Raw genomic sequence first — 16,049 nt, forward strand, 5'->3', positions numbered from 1 at the left:
TTGTTTTCCAACATGAACTCAAAAAAAGCCAAGAAAAGGAATTTGAGAATGAGCAGTTACAATCCCAAAGGTGGTATGGAAGGTCTTGGATGACATCCCCTTCAGTGCTTATGGTCAGCATCTTTTATAGATCAAGAAATCAGTAAATACCAGTATGTATAAACAGAATTAATACCTGGTGAGCTATACAACACAGGTGACCTGAATGAGAACTGTCAGCTCACAGATGAGAACTGTGAACTGACAGTTCTCATCACAGACTACTCAAACAAATGTGCTTAGGAAGCAGTTTCCAATCCTAGGTGGGAACTCTTGGCAGACAGCAGGATCAGGGGAGCATCATTCTTCTACTCCCCAAACACAAACACTTTGGAAAGGTGTGATCATGAGACCACACAAAAGAAACAGGACCTGGTCCTGCAGGAGGAGGAGAGAGAGAGTGCACAGGCCTACTGCTGACTCCCTGCAACGCAGTTCTTAACTATTCCAGCATTCACGTGTGTCACTGTTAGTATCACTGGAAAAGAAAACATAAACATTCAACATTTTAAGGATCTTGCACAAAGCAAATGAGAGTAGGTTTTATTAACATATCTTACAATGTCAATTATTCCTATTTATGTAATTTCTGCTTAATTATAAAGGCTGATTTCGCTTCTACAGTAATGTACTGTATTTAAATGATCATTCATACAAGATCACACCAGTACATTTTTTTGTATAATATACACACATCACTCTAACTTGGACCTGTTATTTTAAAAGTGGGTTTATAAATGGGACTTATAAAAGTTAGGGGAAATGAAAGTTCTAATTTAGCAGCATGCATGTATGTATTCAAGTACAATTTTCAACCAAGTGCTTTTTTAAAATTTACTGGTGACTAATTCACCAATATCAAAATAAACACTATCAAATATCCAAATTTTAAAGTTAAGGCTAATTATTTTCACTTCACATCCATATGCACACCATAAACATTCCATTTAAATATGTAGTGATCAAAGTCTGAATACATTATACCATGTATATATAGCATCAGAGTTCCAAACTGTAGAATTATTCAAGTTCATGAATCCTGTAACAGTATTCACTAGAGACGTAATTAGCATTCTGCTCTTCAACCACACTTACAAATGGTCTGGTATTCATAACGACCAATGCAGAAAGGAAACAGGGCGAACTTACAGCACAGTCCTTTAAAGAGCAGGTGCTGGAGGACAGCGGTTTACCACAGCAAACCATTCGAGCCTGACAGAAAATTAGTTCACTGTTTTGGAAATATATATAAAAATAGCAAATTATTCCCCCATATTTTCATAAAGCACTCCAGGCAATCTTCTGACACTCTGAACAGATCTGAGGGCATATTACTCTGTCTCCCTTATTTTGGTGCAAAGCCATCATCTTATGTTAATTTTCATATTCTGTAATGCCATGTCATTCAAAGATATTTTGGAACATGGGGCTGATGTTACTTTGATATTTTCTCATTCAATGTTTCTTAGTTTACTTCCACAAGTAAAAATGTAATTTTATAAAACAAGCCATGAAAATCCAAAGTACCAGGAACTACTTGATAGTACTATGTGTAAAATAATCATTAAAGTATTGAATCATCTGGAAAAAAATCTTGGTGTCAATAAAACATGCTTTTCTGTCATTTTCTTTCCCTCTTACTGAGTGAATTTTAGCTCGCTCATTCCCACTGAGAATTAAAAACCCTGCACACATGGGCTGCTCTTCAGAGCAGTGTCTAAAGCAGAAGGATGGCTCATTCCTGAGGGTCAGTACCTCTGAGCCTTTCCTCTTTAGGAGGCCACACAGAACAGCAGCGATTACACTGCACAAGCAGAACACAGACGAGCATCTTCAGTCGGCTGGGAGAGTTCCAGAGCGTGCTTGGTAATACAAGGTGGGCATGCACAGAATCAAAACTCTGCCATGTACGTGTTCTTAACCCTTTTGATTTTATTGTAACATCTACTCGGCACTAACAACTCTAATAATTCATTCAATTAAAATGGTAAATTGATTTTTTTTTTTTTGTGGTGTGGGGCTTAAGAGGAAACTCAGGATTTGTGAATGTTAGCTAAGCATTTTACCACTGAGCTACACCCTGAAGCCCACAAATTTTTGTTTTTAAAGCCCTCCCCAAACACACAGGCTTTGCCCCTCCCCCCAGGGCCTGTACTATATGAACAGCAGCTATCTATTTTACAGCTAGTTCAATTATTTACCCAGGGAAAGCATTTATGAAATTCCTGAGAATGAATTAAGTTTTCAGCAAAGCTTAAACTTTTAACAGATTCCTCACAATAAGAAAAAATTTAAAAGTTCTACTGTTAGACCAATTTTTACTATACAATATTTCACATAAATCATGTTTTACATTTTTTCTAATTACATACAGCAAAAATCTCAAATCAACACAAGGATGACAAAGAAAAAGATGCATTATGTTTAGCAGATGCAAATTAAAACACAGAAAGAGCAGTAGAACTTCAAATAAATCACATCCTCTCTCTCAGTGAATAGCCAATAAGGGCATTGTAGGGAAAATCATTTCTGAATGATTTTTGTGGGCAAGTTGTGCTTTTTATTAATTGTGCACTTAAAAAATGGCCACTAAAGAATGATTTATCTTATTTGTTGTCCAGATACTTGTGAAAAAAATATTATACCATTGATGCGGTTACCAAGCACCTAATTTTGGGAAGGTTTCATAATGTATGTTTTCTCTTTATCCCTCAGCAAAGATATCAATCCCCCCAGATTAAATTAAAGCTTACTGTTGATAAAATCAATCTCAGTGAAAATAATCGTGTACGCAATGCTGAGGTGCGCGTCACAGTCCATTGTAATGAGGGCCCCATCTTTTATTGATGTGGTCGAAGGTGTGGGAAACCCACTGCTGCTCAAGAACTCTGTACCGCTCCTCGCAGATGTACAGGGGCTTGCCTCGCCTGCAACGCAGAGAAAGGGCCACAGTGTTAGAGGCCACACGATCCCTTCCCACGTGCTTCTTCCCTAACACACTGCAGCGAAGATAACAGCATCTTTTTATTTTATGTGGCCTGTGTTTTGGATAGAAAAATACCTCAAAGCTAGAAGTAACTATTATTATTTTTACAATAAAATAATAATAAAATTATTATTAGTTTTAAATTAGTAATTATCATACATTGTAATATTTTAAAAGTTATCATTGCAAAGCCAGGTATGGCACATTGGAGCTTCAGGAAACACCTGACACCCCCAAGCAGGGCTAACCTGAGGTCTCGGTCCTCTTCCCCATGAGCATCCAGATAGACAGAGCCCCAGAGGCAGAAGCGGTGGCCTCGGATGATGATGATCACTGACGCATTGATTAAGAGGAAAATTCCTGTTCCAGCACCACAATTCTGAGAATGCTTTTAAAAAATTAAAATATAACAATACACTTTAGATCAAATGGCCTTTATAGACAAATCAAGGATATCTCAATTAATAAATAAGCTGAAACTATTATTAATTTAAACATTAGGTTTCCTCTCTTTACACCTACAACCCCAGCCCCAAGAGCTCATTGCTACATTAGGAAGAGTTTGGGTAAGCACACGTGGGAACAGCGAACAGCTCACCTCCCGCCAAAGTTAGCTAGCACCGCAATGCATCAATGAAGGCTGGTTTTCAGCATGTTAAAAAGTGAGCAAGGGAAGGAAGAACTGAATTGTACTTAAGAAAGGTTTTACTTCTTAAACACAGTCTGGGTTTTACCTCGAATGTGCTATTTAGCTCACAGACTGTGAAGAGCTGGAAGTGTCACTGTCTACGTTTCCCCGAGGCCAGGTTTTACGACTCCACACAGCTTGCTTACCAGGACACATTCACAGTAGCTTTGCTGCTTGCAGCACAGTCCTTTCAGACACACAAAAGTGCCACAGACGAGGCACACAGCTGGGTCTTTAGGAACCTTGGTGCAGACACTGCAGGTTTTTCTATGGTAGTACTGAAAAATGGTGTTGTAATTCTCAGGCAACTGTAGCAGGTGTGGTAATTTCCATCTTGACTCTTGGATAAGCAAGGCCTAAAATATCCAAAAATAGTCATCAGCCCTATATATATGGGATACTAACACTGCATATTCAATTTTTAAAAGGAGTTTTATTTTAGGATAGAGATAAAGAATATGACTTATTTATTAAAATCTGTCTTTTTCCATTTTACAAAAAACAAAAGTCCTTTAGCAATTATTATTCTTTATTTCCACACAGATTTCAATTCTAGCAGATGTAAAACTTTTGAGTAAGCACCCTAAAACATGGTTGTTATTTTAAGAGAAAAAATAGTATCTCTGAACATGCATGAAAATATATCTGCAAACATGCAAAAACATTAAAAAGTTAATTAAACATTTTCTGACACCAGGCCTTGACCCGTCACACATAAATGAATCTTTAGCAGAAGTCAGAGCTAGAAGTCATTATTCCTATTTTAATGCTTTACATGAATTCTCCCTCCTAGAATAGGCAATGTTCATATACTTCAAGTCATTGAGATTATTTGTATCTGTAAGTTCTGGCCTAAAACCCTTTGAATAAATTTCCTGCTTACGTATGAAAAAGTCCAAGTTAGCTAACACTTCCTGCAGAGCAAGCATTATTTACTATCTGCAGTTGTAAAAAGGTATTGGTAATGTTTTTCTTCTAGATGTTACTCCATTCATACTATTGTTCCATTATTAAGGGACTGATTGTTATGAAACACTTTCTAGGAATTGGGAAATTCAAAGAAAAATAAGAATTTTTGTTCTGTGACACTGTCACTACAGTACAGAAACAAATGTGAATAAAAGAAGCCGAGCTCAGTGGCACTTGTGGATTCGGAGCTCATCACATGAGGCTGACTCTTGCCCATAAAGACAGCAGTAGTTAGAGACAGTGACTCAGCACTAGAGATGGAGGATGTTAGGACTATAAAGAATGACCAGCAGACAATCTTGATGGAAGAGGCAAGGCCTCAAAACACAATAGACTCAATAGAAGAATAGTAGAGATGTTTGAGACAGAAGCAGCAGCAATGGGAACTCTTACAGGCATTTCAAAGTCTGCAGCACATTTACACACTCTTCTGTGTCAAATCAAGCAAGGCAGCAAATGAGTGGTACAGTAACAATGGAAACGCAAGCAAGATGGTGAAGGCCCTTGACTACCGAGTGAGGGACCCAGTCTTCCTTAATGCACAGACAGCCCACAATACATAAAGCAGGAACACATTTCCATGACAACTAGAAGATGCCAATGATTTTCATCTTAGATCAGAAAGTTACCTGCATCTGGCACCAAGGTTGTGTATTTCTCTCAAATAACTTTTTTAAGCCCCCCCCCCCCCCCGAGATTGTGTGTATAGCCTGGCTATCCTGGGCTCACTTTGTAGACCAGGCTGGCCTTGAACTCACAGAGATCTGCCTGCCTCTGCCTCCCCGAGTTCTGGGATTACAGGCCTGCACCACCATCCCTGGCTTCAAATAACTCTTGTACTAGTTCCTTTCTTACTTTTACAATCAGAAAAAGTCTAAAGTCTTCACATCTAAACAACCTGGTAAAGAAATGATGCTCTAACCACATCACTCCATTTCTCAGGAGCAGGAATCTTACAGAGAAAGGCTGTTTAGAAACCATGGCCAAAGCAGTGCCCTTGCTGCCTGTCTCTCCACTCTCAGGCCACAAACCCACATCTAAACATTAAAGACATGTGCTTAGTTTTCATTTCAAATACTTTTAAACATGAGATAGTTCTACAAGTAAGAATACAGTTTATTCACCTTCAGCAAAGTCGCTGGATACAAAATGAACTAAAAAAAAAAAAAAATCACTAGCCCTCCTGTATACAAAAGGCAAAAGGGCTGAGAAAGAAATTAAGGGAACAACACCTTTTACAATAGGCACAAATAACATAAAGTACGTTGGTGTAACTCTAACCAAGCAAGTGAAATACCTGTATGAAATAAACTTCAAGTCTCTGAAAAAGATATCAGAAGATGGAAAGATCTTCCATGCTCATGGGTTGGTGGATTAACATAGTGAAAATGGCCATCCTGCCAAAAGCAATCTACAGATTCAAAGCAATTCCCAACAAAATACCAACATAATTCTTTACAAAACTTGAAAGAACAATTCTCAATTTCATATGGAAAAACAGCAACAAAAAAAACAGAATTGCTAAAACAAACCTTTACAATAACAGATCATCTGGAGGTATCTCCATCCCTGATCTCAAGGAGTACTAAGAGCAATAGTAATAAAAACTGCATGGTACTAGCATAGAAACAGAATGGTGGATCGATGTAATCAAATAGAAGACTCAGAAATAAACCCACATACATACGGATACTTGATTTTTGACAAAGAAGGCAAAACAATACAATGGAAAAAAGACAGCATCTTCAACAAATGGTGCTGGTCTAACTGGATGTCTACATGTAGAAAAATGCAAATAGATCCATATTTATCACCCTGCACAAAACTAAAGTCCAAGTGGATCAAAAACCTCAACATAAGACCAGACACATTAGTAGGGAAGAGCCTTGACCTTATTGGCACAGGAGCATCTTCCTGAACAGAACACCAACAGTACAGGCTCTAAGAGCAACAATCAATAAACCCATGAAACTGAAAAGCTTCTGTAAAGCAAAGGACACTGCTGTCAAAACAAAACTACAGCCTACAAATTGGGAAAAGATCTTCACCAACCCTATATCTGACAGAGGGCTGATATCCAGAATATATATAGAACTCAAGAAGTTAAACACCAACAAATTAAGTAATTCAATTAAAAAATGGGGTTTAGAGAATTCTCAATAGAGGAATATCAAACGGCAGAAAAACACCTAAAGAAATGTTCACCATCCTTAGCCATCAGAGAGATGCAAATCAAAACAATACTGATATTTCACCTTAAACTCATCAAAATGGTTAAGATCAGACACTCAAATGACAACACATGCAGGAGAGGATGTAGTGAAAGGGGAACCCTTCTCCATTGCTGGTGGGAATGTAAACTTGTACAACCACTTTGGAAATCAATTTGGTGCTTTCTCAGATAACTAGGAATAGTGCTACCTCAAGATCCGGCTATACCACTCCTAGGCATATATCCCAAATATGCTCAAGTACACAACAAGGACATTTGTTCAACCATGTTCGTAGTAGCTCTATTCATAATAGCCAGAATCTGGAAACAACCTAAATGTCCCTCAATGGAGGAATGGATACAGAAATTGTGGTACATTTATACAATGAATACTACTCAGCTATTAAAAACAAGGAAATCATGAAATTTGCAGGCAAATGGTGGGAACCAGAAAAGATCATCTTGAGTGAGGTAACCCAGTAGCAGAAAGACACATATGGTATATACTCACTCATAAGTGGCTATTAGACATATAATATAGGATAAACATACTAAAATCTATACTCCAGAAGAAGCTAAACAAGGAAGACCCCAGGGAAGATGGCCGATCCTTATTCAGAAGGGCAAATGCGATAGACACGGGGAAGACAGGGAACAGGACAGGAGCCTACCACAGAGGGCCTCTGAAAAACTCTACTGATTGAGGTATTGAAGCAGATGATGAGACTCTCAGCCAAACTTTGGGCAGAATGCATGGAATTTTATGAAAGAAGGGGGAGATAAAAGACCTGGAGGGGACAGGAGCTCTACAAGGAGACCAACAGAGCCAAAAAAACCAAAACAAACAAACAAACAAACAACAACAACAAAAAAACAGAGCCCTGGGGCCCCTGAGGAGAATGATACCCCAACCAAGGACAATGCATGGAGAGGACCTAAAAACCTGGCTCAGATGTAGCCTATAGACTCAGTCTCCAAGTGGGTTCCCTAGTAAGGGGAGCAGGCACTTTCTCTGGCATGAACTCAGTGGCAGGCTCTCTGATCACCTACCCCTGGGTGGAGCAGCCTTACCAGGCCACAGAGGAAGACAATGCAACCAGTCCTGATGAGACCTGATAGGCTATGGTCACACAGAAGGTAAGGAGGAACTCCCCTATCAGTGGACTAGGCTAGGGGCATAGGAGAAGAAAAGGGAGGGAGGGTGGGCATAGGAGAAGAAAAGGGAGGGAGGGTGGGATTAGGAGGAGACAAGGGAGGGGGCCACAGCTGGGATACAAATTGAACAAATTGTAATAAATGATAATAAAAAAATACAGCTTATTAACTTTAATTTTTTATCCTCCAACACCACTATGATGGTTGCTTAAATGATTTTATTAAAATCTACTAATAAGCTAAAAGTTACAACTAATACACTTTTTTAACTAGCATATTTCTGGTTTTTTTTTTTACTACTTTTGATTCAACTATTATTTCAACTTTATCAGTTTAAAACCTGCTGCCACTGATGACCTAAATTTTGAATTTTTCTGTGAGCACACTGCCACCACAGCACAGTTTATTCTTTGTACATACCTTTCCTTGTTCTGCATGCCTCTCCGTAAATGATCTTATCTCAAAACACCACTGACTTATAATGTCAAATGCTGCAACAGGCCAGTCCAGACATGAGGCACTGACGAACGGGTGATCTGTTTGGTAAAAAGTTGGCAGAAGTCCCAGGCAGCTGGCAAGAACTGAAAATTCTTCTTCTTCCTTTTAGACCGAAACAGAAAATTCTGAAGTTATTCTGTCATCCTCACCAATTACTTTGGGACAGTAGGAAACTAAGGCAACTGAAAGTAATGGAAGTTAAAAAAAAAAAAAAGAAAGAGAAGGTTCCTTCTTATATTTTATCCAAGTATCCTCCAAATATTTTTCTTTGAAATTTAACTCCTACAATTCCTAACATCTTATATTATATGGTTGTCACATACATGCTGAATAGTTTACAGAAGTCAGAAACTCTATAAAAGCTCTTTAGAAAACAAAAAAGCTATTTTGGGTTTAAGAAGCATATACGTTGAGCTGGGTATGGTGGGCATCCCTATCATATCTAGGAATATGAAAGTTTAAGTTTGAAGGAGTCTGAAGGCAGCTAGAACTCTAACTAGTAAGTCTGTGTCTCAGTAACCAGAGTGAGTGGAGCTGAGTGGTAGGGCTTGAAAGGCTCTGCATGTGCTTACCGGCCCAGCAATGGGGCTGGGGAACTGCTTGCCAGTGTAGAGAGAACAACAAAAATCACAGAAGTCACAGAAATAAGAGCTAAGTAATTTTCTTGGGTTCTCAATACACATGAAACAAAAATTTTTTTAAAGTGGGGGTTGGGTGGGGAGTTGAGGGTGTGATGTGGTCTGTGTGTGTATATGTGTTGTGCTTTTTCTAAATCTGTAGCATGATCTGTCAGATCTGAAGTTCTGTTCACTAATAGAACTAGAAAAATTAGAATGAACAACTTATATATTCTTTAAGTTTGTTTGTTTTCTACCTTTTTGAGGCAAGCTCATACTATGTCACCCTGGCTGGCCTGGACTATCTAAACCAGACTGGCTTCAAAATTTTTATTTTGTTGCTGAAACAATGTCTCAAGTACCCCAGGCTTCCCTCCCCTGAGTAGCTTTGACCTTAAAAGCCCAGTCTTCTTGCATCTACCTCCCAAGGACTGGGATTCACCACCACATGTGGTGGGTACTGAGTACAAGGGCCTTTAAGGCCAGGCCAGACCCTGAACCAGCTATACCACAGCCCCTAGGCTACTTGCAAGGATGTTTGTCAGTATCAGAAACACAATGTAGATTTTCCAGACCCTCTTTATTTCATCAAGACTATATTGGAAGATAGCGGACCTCTTTTTCCTTGTTTGCTGGGTTAATTCCTATTCCGCTCAAATCCCATCTTCCCAAAGATGTACTGAATGATACTCCAAAGCACACAGCTTCATTCCGAAAACAAATAACCCTTCCATACCTTGTACATATTTCAATTCCTGCATATATATTATATATAAACATATATTGTATAAATATTAATATATAAAACTATAATATACAAAAATGAACTGGTAATTTAAAGTTAACTTTGCCTCCCTCTAAGACCAGGTCCGTCCCCCAGTGCTTGGCACATAGTGAGCTTTTATAACTGAGTTAATTTTATACATGAAGTACAACATTCCAAACTCTATCACAAAGAAGAAACTAAGCTGAAACATCACAATGATATGCAAGCTGAAACTGCAGATCCTCCATTTTATCCAGTTAAGCAAAGAACTGACTTTACAAAGCTGTTTTACCAAAGTATGACTTTATACCATGATATACACTCATTCCAGGTTTAGCTCAGTGATTTCATATGTGCATATAATGCACCATGGGAGTAAAATTTTGCAACAGTTCTCTAACTCCTAGTATTCATTTGTGCCCTATGCAGTTAATTCCAGCCCATACTCTTTGGCAACCAGGTAACCACTGATATGCTTTCTACTATCACAGTTTTGGCTTTTTTCCCCTCCATATAAACAGAACCATACAGTACAGTCTTTTGTATCTGGTATCCTTTCACTTAGAATAATTCTCAGATTCATGCATTATGTGTATCGGCTTTCCATGCTTTTTCTTCCTTTCTGGAGACAGGCTCTCACTAAGCAGCCCTGGCTGGCCCAGAATTCACACTGTAGAGTAGGCTGGCCTACACCTCCCAAAAAGTGGGGTAGAGATATGAGCCACTACATATGGCAAAGTGTAGTCCAGGCTGGCCTAGAACACAGGGTCTTCCTGCCTCTACCTTTTGGCATATCCTACCAGTATGAGCCATGACAACTATCTATTTCTTTCAATTGCTTAGTCTACTATATAGACATGCTAAATTTTATTTGTGTATTCCTGTATGTCTGGACCAGTATTTACTACCATGAATCAGGCTATTATAAATATGCTTTTAAGTCTTCATATAGGTACATGCCTTTGTTAATTTTGGTGGACATCTATAAACAGAATTGCTGAATTGTAAAACAAACATATGCCTAAGAAACTAAGAAATCTTTTCCAAACTGAATATACCACTCTGTATCTCTACTAGCAGTTATGGCAATCTGGCTACTCCAAATCCTTGGCAATACTTGACTATCATTTGTGGTGCCAAGTTGGTACCATAACTTGTGTTAGCTTGTACTAACCGAGCACTTTTCTTTTACTTGTTGGCATTCACATATATTCTTTTCCCAAAGTGTCTACTATTTTGCTAATTGTTATGTTGGGGTTTTAATTTTATTACCAAGTTTCCAGATTTTTGATGTATGTTGGATGCAAGTCTGTTGTCATATATCACAACAATTAACCTGGCATGCTCAGAAGGGCAGCACCAGCCCCACTGGCGCACTCTAACTCTCTAATAACTTCACACCCTATGATGTAATGAAATGACTTTCTAATGTCATTTTATTTATATCTATTCCTCTTGAGATAGGGTCTTTCTATGTATCCTTGCCTGGCCTGGAACTCATGTAAAACAGGCTGACTTAAAACCTCAGATTTGTCTGCCCCTGCCTCCTGAATACTTGAAACTGAAGGCATGCACTGCCAAACCTGACTTAAATTCATTTTTAGATTATTTCTAAAGCACAGAAATAAGAAATTGTAAATCATTTTTCTTACATCCTGAAACTTTGTTAAGCCTATTCATTAGCTCTAGTAACTTTGTAAAATTACTTATGTAGCAGGAGAAATGGAGAGCACTGGCTTTACTCTCTTTCTGACTCTTTCAAAATACACCCAATTCAGCATATTCTCTTGGTCTTCATATACATCTGGTGCTCTAAAAATGGTATCAGTGAATGCTGATACATAGGCCACATCGGCTTTCAATGCCCAGATCCAGAGAGTCTTCCTTCAGGCCTTCTAAGTTAGAAGGGGAATGATCTGCTAAAAACAAATGAAAGCGGAAGCAATAAGGTAGCAAGGCCAGGAACAACCCAGCTAGTGGCCTCATGTGTGCTGAAACACACTGGTAAAGGGAAGTGCTGACTATTCTTGAGCAATCTTCATGTTCTGCATGTCAGAAAACAAGCCCTCTATAAGATTTTTTTAAAGTTAAAACCTCAAAAAAAAAAAAAAAAGAAAAGAAAAAGAAAAAAAAACGATAAAGAGTGAAAGAAAGAAAGTATCTCATGGTTAAATGTTTTAAATTTGATCGACATCTTATAGCTCTAAGTAGACAGTACTTGTTAACAGACACATAGGTTACTCTGCAGCACTTGATAAAAACCAAAACTATCAAACTACTTAACATCACATTCAACGAGTTAGGACAGAATGAATAGAAAAGCTATTTTAGTCTAATATAATTTAGAGGCTTCACAGACCGTAAATATGGTGAGTTATAATTTCTCTATCAGATCCCTTGAGCTGGCAGTCCATGTCAGGGCCACGTCAATGAATACGCCCTGGCCCACCTCCCTTCCAGTCTCCTGCCCTGTTCTGCTCTTGCTCATCCTTCGGACTCACAGTGTTGTGAACTAGATTAACCCTGCAATAACTCAGTCACCCAATTTGTAACACAACTGGCTAAAAAGCAAACATTTTATTGCCATTAAAACCTATACCCTGCACACCACCTAACAGCCACTCTTCTGAGCAATAGAGCCTGTAAAGGAGTATTAAAGGCACATAATTCCTGTGATAAAAATACCAGCCAAATGAGCAACATTCTTATTCAAGTAATTGGCCTGAATTTGCACTAACCTGATCCAAAACTGCTCATCCATCTAAAATTACCAATGTTATCAGAAAAAAAAATAGTATAGATGCTAGTAAATACAAAATAGTGATTTTTGGATATCTAGTCTTTTGAGCTAGCCCGACATATCCTCATATGCCGTTCTGCATGTCAAGAGACACTGGGATTCTACTATGCGCCAGTATGATTTAGAAACTTGCCTACTGTAACAAGGCCCTACTCTCTACCCCAAATTATACCTGGCAACTTGGCAAATCTTCCCCAAAGAGGTGGTGCTGAAGAAGGCTGCTGATCCTGAGGAAAGGTAGGCAGAAGTCCTGTATGTATTTTTCCATGGACTCAGGAGACCAAGCAATAGGGTTAACCTAACGTTTAAAAGAAAAATGGAAGAATTCACTCGGCAATAGATGCAGCTTCTCAAAAGTTCCTTCCTAGGGGCAATACAATGTAGCTTAACAGACTTACCACCGCACACTCCTGTGTCCCTTCCTCACTGTATAACTTTCCTTTAGACAGCTCACTTGTAACAAAGCTCAACAGCACTTCGTAAGACTTTTCTGCATCACATGTATTCTGGAAAAAATTAAAATACCAGTTTTACATTGGGCACCAAGAAATTAAAAGAAAGTTCACTGGAAATAATCCCCATTAGTGTAGTAAAATTGCAATTGTATTATTTCTCAAATATGTGAATTTCCTTCCTTCTAAATCCAGGTTAACTCTGGAATCACAATAAAATTGAGTAGGTGGTTAAAATTATTTCAGTATGGCTTTAAAAGACAGAATGCAGCATACATGTATGGATATATATGAAGATACACACACATGCATGCACACACGCACCCAAAAGAAACACCATGAAGCAACTTCATCTACCACAGCCTTCCCCCAGTGTGCTACCCTGCCACAGGCCCTAAGTGGGAAAACAAAACAGTGGTGGACTCGGAAACTGTGAGCTTCAATAGCTCCTCTTTGAAAGCTGATTATCTACTTCTATCACAACGATAAAAAGCTGACTAGGCTACAAAAACACTGGGATATAGAGGAGGAAGTCGGGGGTTCACTGACCAGCCAATCACATTAAATGGCCTATAAATGAAGCTTAATAACCACTTCCATTTTTATGAGAAAAGAAAAAATTATAAATTTTAAAATTCCAATAAAATACAAAGAAATACTCACTGATATATTAAAAATAGTATAAACATATAAATTATAATAATAATGTATAATAAATCAGAAGATGTGTGCCTCCATGCCTGCTTCTAATGGTTCAGTGGATGGACTTAGGTCCTCACGCTTGTGTCTAAGCACCTTAGGCTGAGTGTCTCCTCAGGGCCCAGCTTTGTTTGTTTGTTTTTAAGGCAGAGTGGTTAATTGCTCAGGCTGGCCTTGGGCTCACTCCACAGGCAAGGCAGGCCTTGAACTTGCAATCCTTTTGCCTCAAGCTCTCAAGTAGCTGGGATCATAGCCCTGCTCTGCCAGGTCCAGGTGAAAGCACACTTCTAAAAGATACTGCTTGTTACTAACAAATTCTGCAGGGGTGTATTTCATAATTTTGTAATAGAAATGCTTTCATAATTTTGGATTTGTTGGCAAGAGTGTGATAGATTAGGGAGATACAATCTGGCTGTGTTTGTGGGTCTGTTTCTTGGGAGGAGAAACAAGGTGTGAATGTGGACAGAATTATCCCGCAGGCTTGGTGCCCATGGTGAAGGGGAAGCCGCTCCTGTCCTGTGGTCTCCTGTCACGACAACTTTTATGCACAATGTTTGGTGCCCAGCTAAAGGACTGTTTAGGAAGGATTAGGAAGTGTGGCCTTCTAGGAGGAGGTGTATCACTAAAGGTGGTCTTTTGAGGTTTCAAAAGCCAGGTCCAGTCTCTTTCTCTGACTTAATCTTGCAAATAAGATTTAAGTTTTCACAACAGAACCAGAAAACTTGAACACAGGGAACTTCCCAGAGACTCATACTCCAACCAAGGACTATTCATAGAGATAACCTAGAACCCCTGCACAGATGTAGCACATGATAATTCAGTGTCCAGTGGGTTACATGGTAATGGGAAGAGGGACTGCCTCTGACATAATCTGATTGGCCTGCTCTTTGATCACCTTCCCCTGAGGGGGGAGCAGCCTTACCAGGCCACAGAAGATGACAATGCAGCCACTCCTGAGGTGATCAGATAGAATAAGATCAGAAGGAAGGAGAAGAGGACCTCCCTTATCAGTGGACTTGGGGAGGGGCATGCATGAAGAAGGGGGAGGGAGGGTGGGATCGGGAGGGGAGGAGGGAGAGCCTTATGGGGGAATACAAAATGAATAAAGTGTAATTAATAGTAAAAAAAAAAAAAAAAAGATTTAAGTTTTCAGCTACTGCTCTAGTGCCACACCTGGCAGCCTGCCTTCTACCATGCTTCCCATCACCATCATGAACTAACCTCCAAAACTAGATGCAAGGGCCCAATTAAGTGCTTTCTTTTATAAGCTGCCTTGGTCGTGGTGTCTCTTCATAGTAATCAACAGTAACGAATACAGACTGCTATGTACCATGTGGCAGGGATATACAAGAATTGGTCTAGTCCTAGAGGAACTGATAGCCTACAGAGGTGACAGTATGTCAATGGAGAGGTGTGGGCAGGCTAATATGGGAAAAGGAAAGGGATGTGTAAAAGGAAAGGCTGGAACACTGCGAGTTGGTAAGTTAAGAGTGGACAAAAAGCCAGCATTTAAATGTGCTCACTATGATCCTATGCTAAACAAAGTGACTCCTTTAAACCACAAACACAGTAACTACTATGGTTTCTGGACCCCTTTTAACTCCTCCTCATCCATTATTGTCTTCACTATCACCTCTGCTATACTTTTCTCATCTCTCTCTTTTTATTCCACGATAACCCATTGCTTCTTTAACTGAAAAGACAACTTCTTACTGCTCTTCTTTATTACAGAATGATTTCTAGTCTATGGCCAGAAATCCTCAGAATTCTTCAATACACTTTTAAACCTGGTAAGAACTATGGAGCTATTAAGAAAATGTACATATACACAACCAAATTTTTCCATACAGTTTTAGAAGATGTGTGTGTTATGTATGTGTGTGCTGTGTGTGGTATGTGTGGTATGTACACGTGAGATAGAATTCAAGGAAGAGACTACCTTTTTAAGCGCTCCAATGTGTTTCCAGGCTGACCGGTCCTCTTCACTGCCCTTAACTGAAAGCGCTGCCAGAGCCTGTGTATACAGCAGGGTGAAGAGGACTTTGACAATGCAGGTGAAGTGCTCTACAACAGGAAAAGAACAGCACTGATTGTTTGAGATGCAGACACTGAACATAACAAAAGTTTACATGCATACAACTTTCTCTGCACATGTGATTTTTCAACAT

The 16,049-nt window shown here is 39.1% G+C and overlaps 1 protein-coding gene across 2 annotated transcripts in view; it reads right to left on the reverse strand.

Annotated features, from left to right (window-relative positions):
* Positions 1-545: 545 nt before the first annotated feature.
* Ubr3 (ubiquitin protein ligase E3 component n-recognin 3) overlaps positions 546-16,049 on the reverse strand; it is a 130,021-nt gene continuing 114,517 nt past the window's right edge. For both annotated transcript variants that reach the window (XM_060390484.1, XM_060390485.1), the window contains exons 33-39: positions 15,821-15,945; positions 13,129-13,236; positions 12,903-13,028; positions 8,470-8,649; positions 3,860-4,069; positions 3,274-3,413; positions 546-2,966 (exon numbers count right to left, since the gene is read on the reverse strand). In XM_060390484.1, coding sequence (XP_060246467.1) covers positions 2,849-2,966; positions 3,274-3,413; positions 3,860-4,069; positions 8,470-8,649; positions 12,903-13,028; positions 13,129-13,236; positions 15,821-15,945 — 1,007 coding nt within the window. In that variant the 3' untranslated portion in view covers positions 546-2,848. The remainder of the gene's footprint in view (positions 2,967-3,273; positions 3,414-3,859; positions 4,070-8,469; positions 8,650-12,902; positions 13,029-13,128; positions 13,237-15,820; positions 15,946-16,049) is intronic.

Source organism: Meriones unguiculatus, chromosome 8 (genome assembly GCF_030254825.1).
Source record: "Meriones unguiculatus strain TT.TT164.6M chromosome 8, Bangor_MerUng_6.1, whole genome shotgun sequence".
Classification (NCBI taxonomy): domain Eukaryota; kingdom Metazoa; phylum Chordata; class Mammalia; order Rodentia; family Muridae; genus Meriones; species Meriones unguiculatus.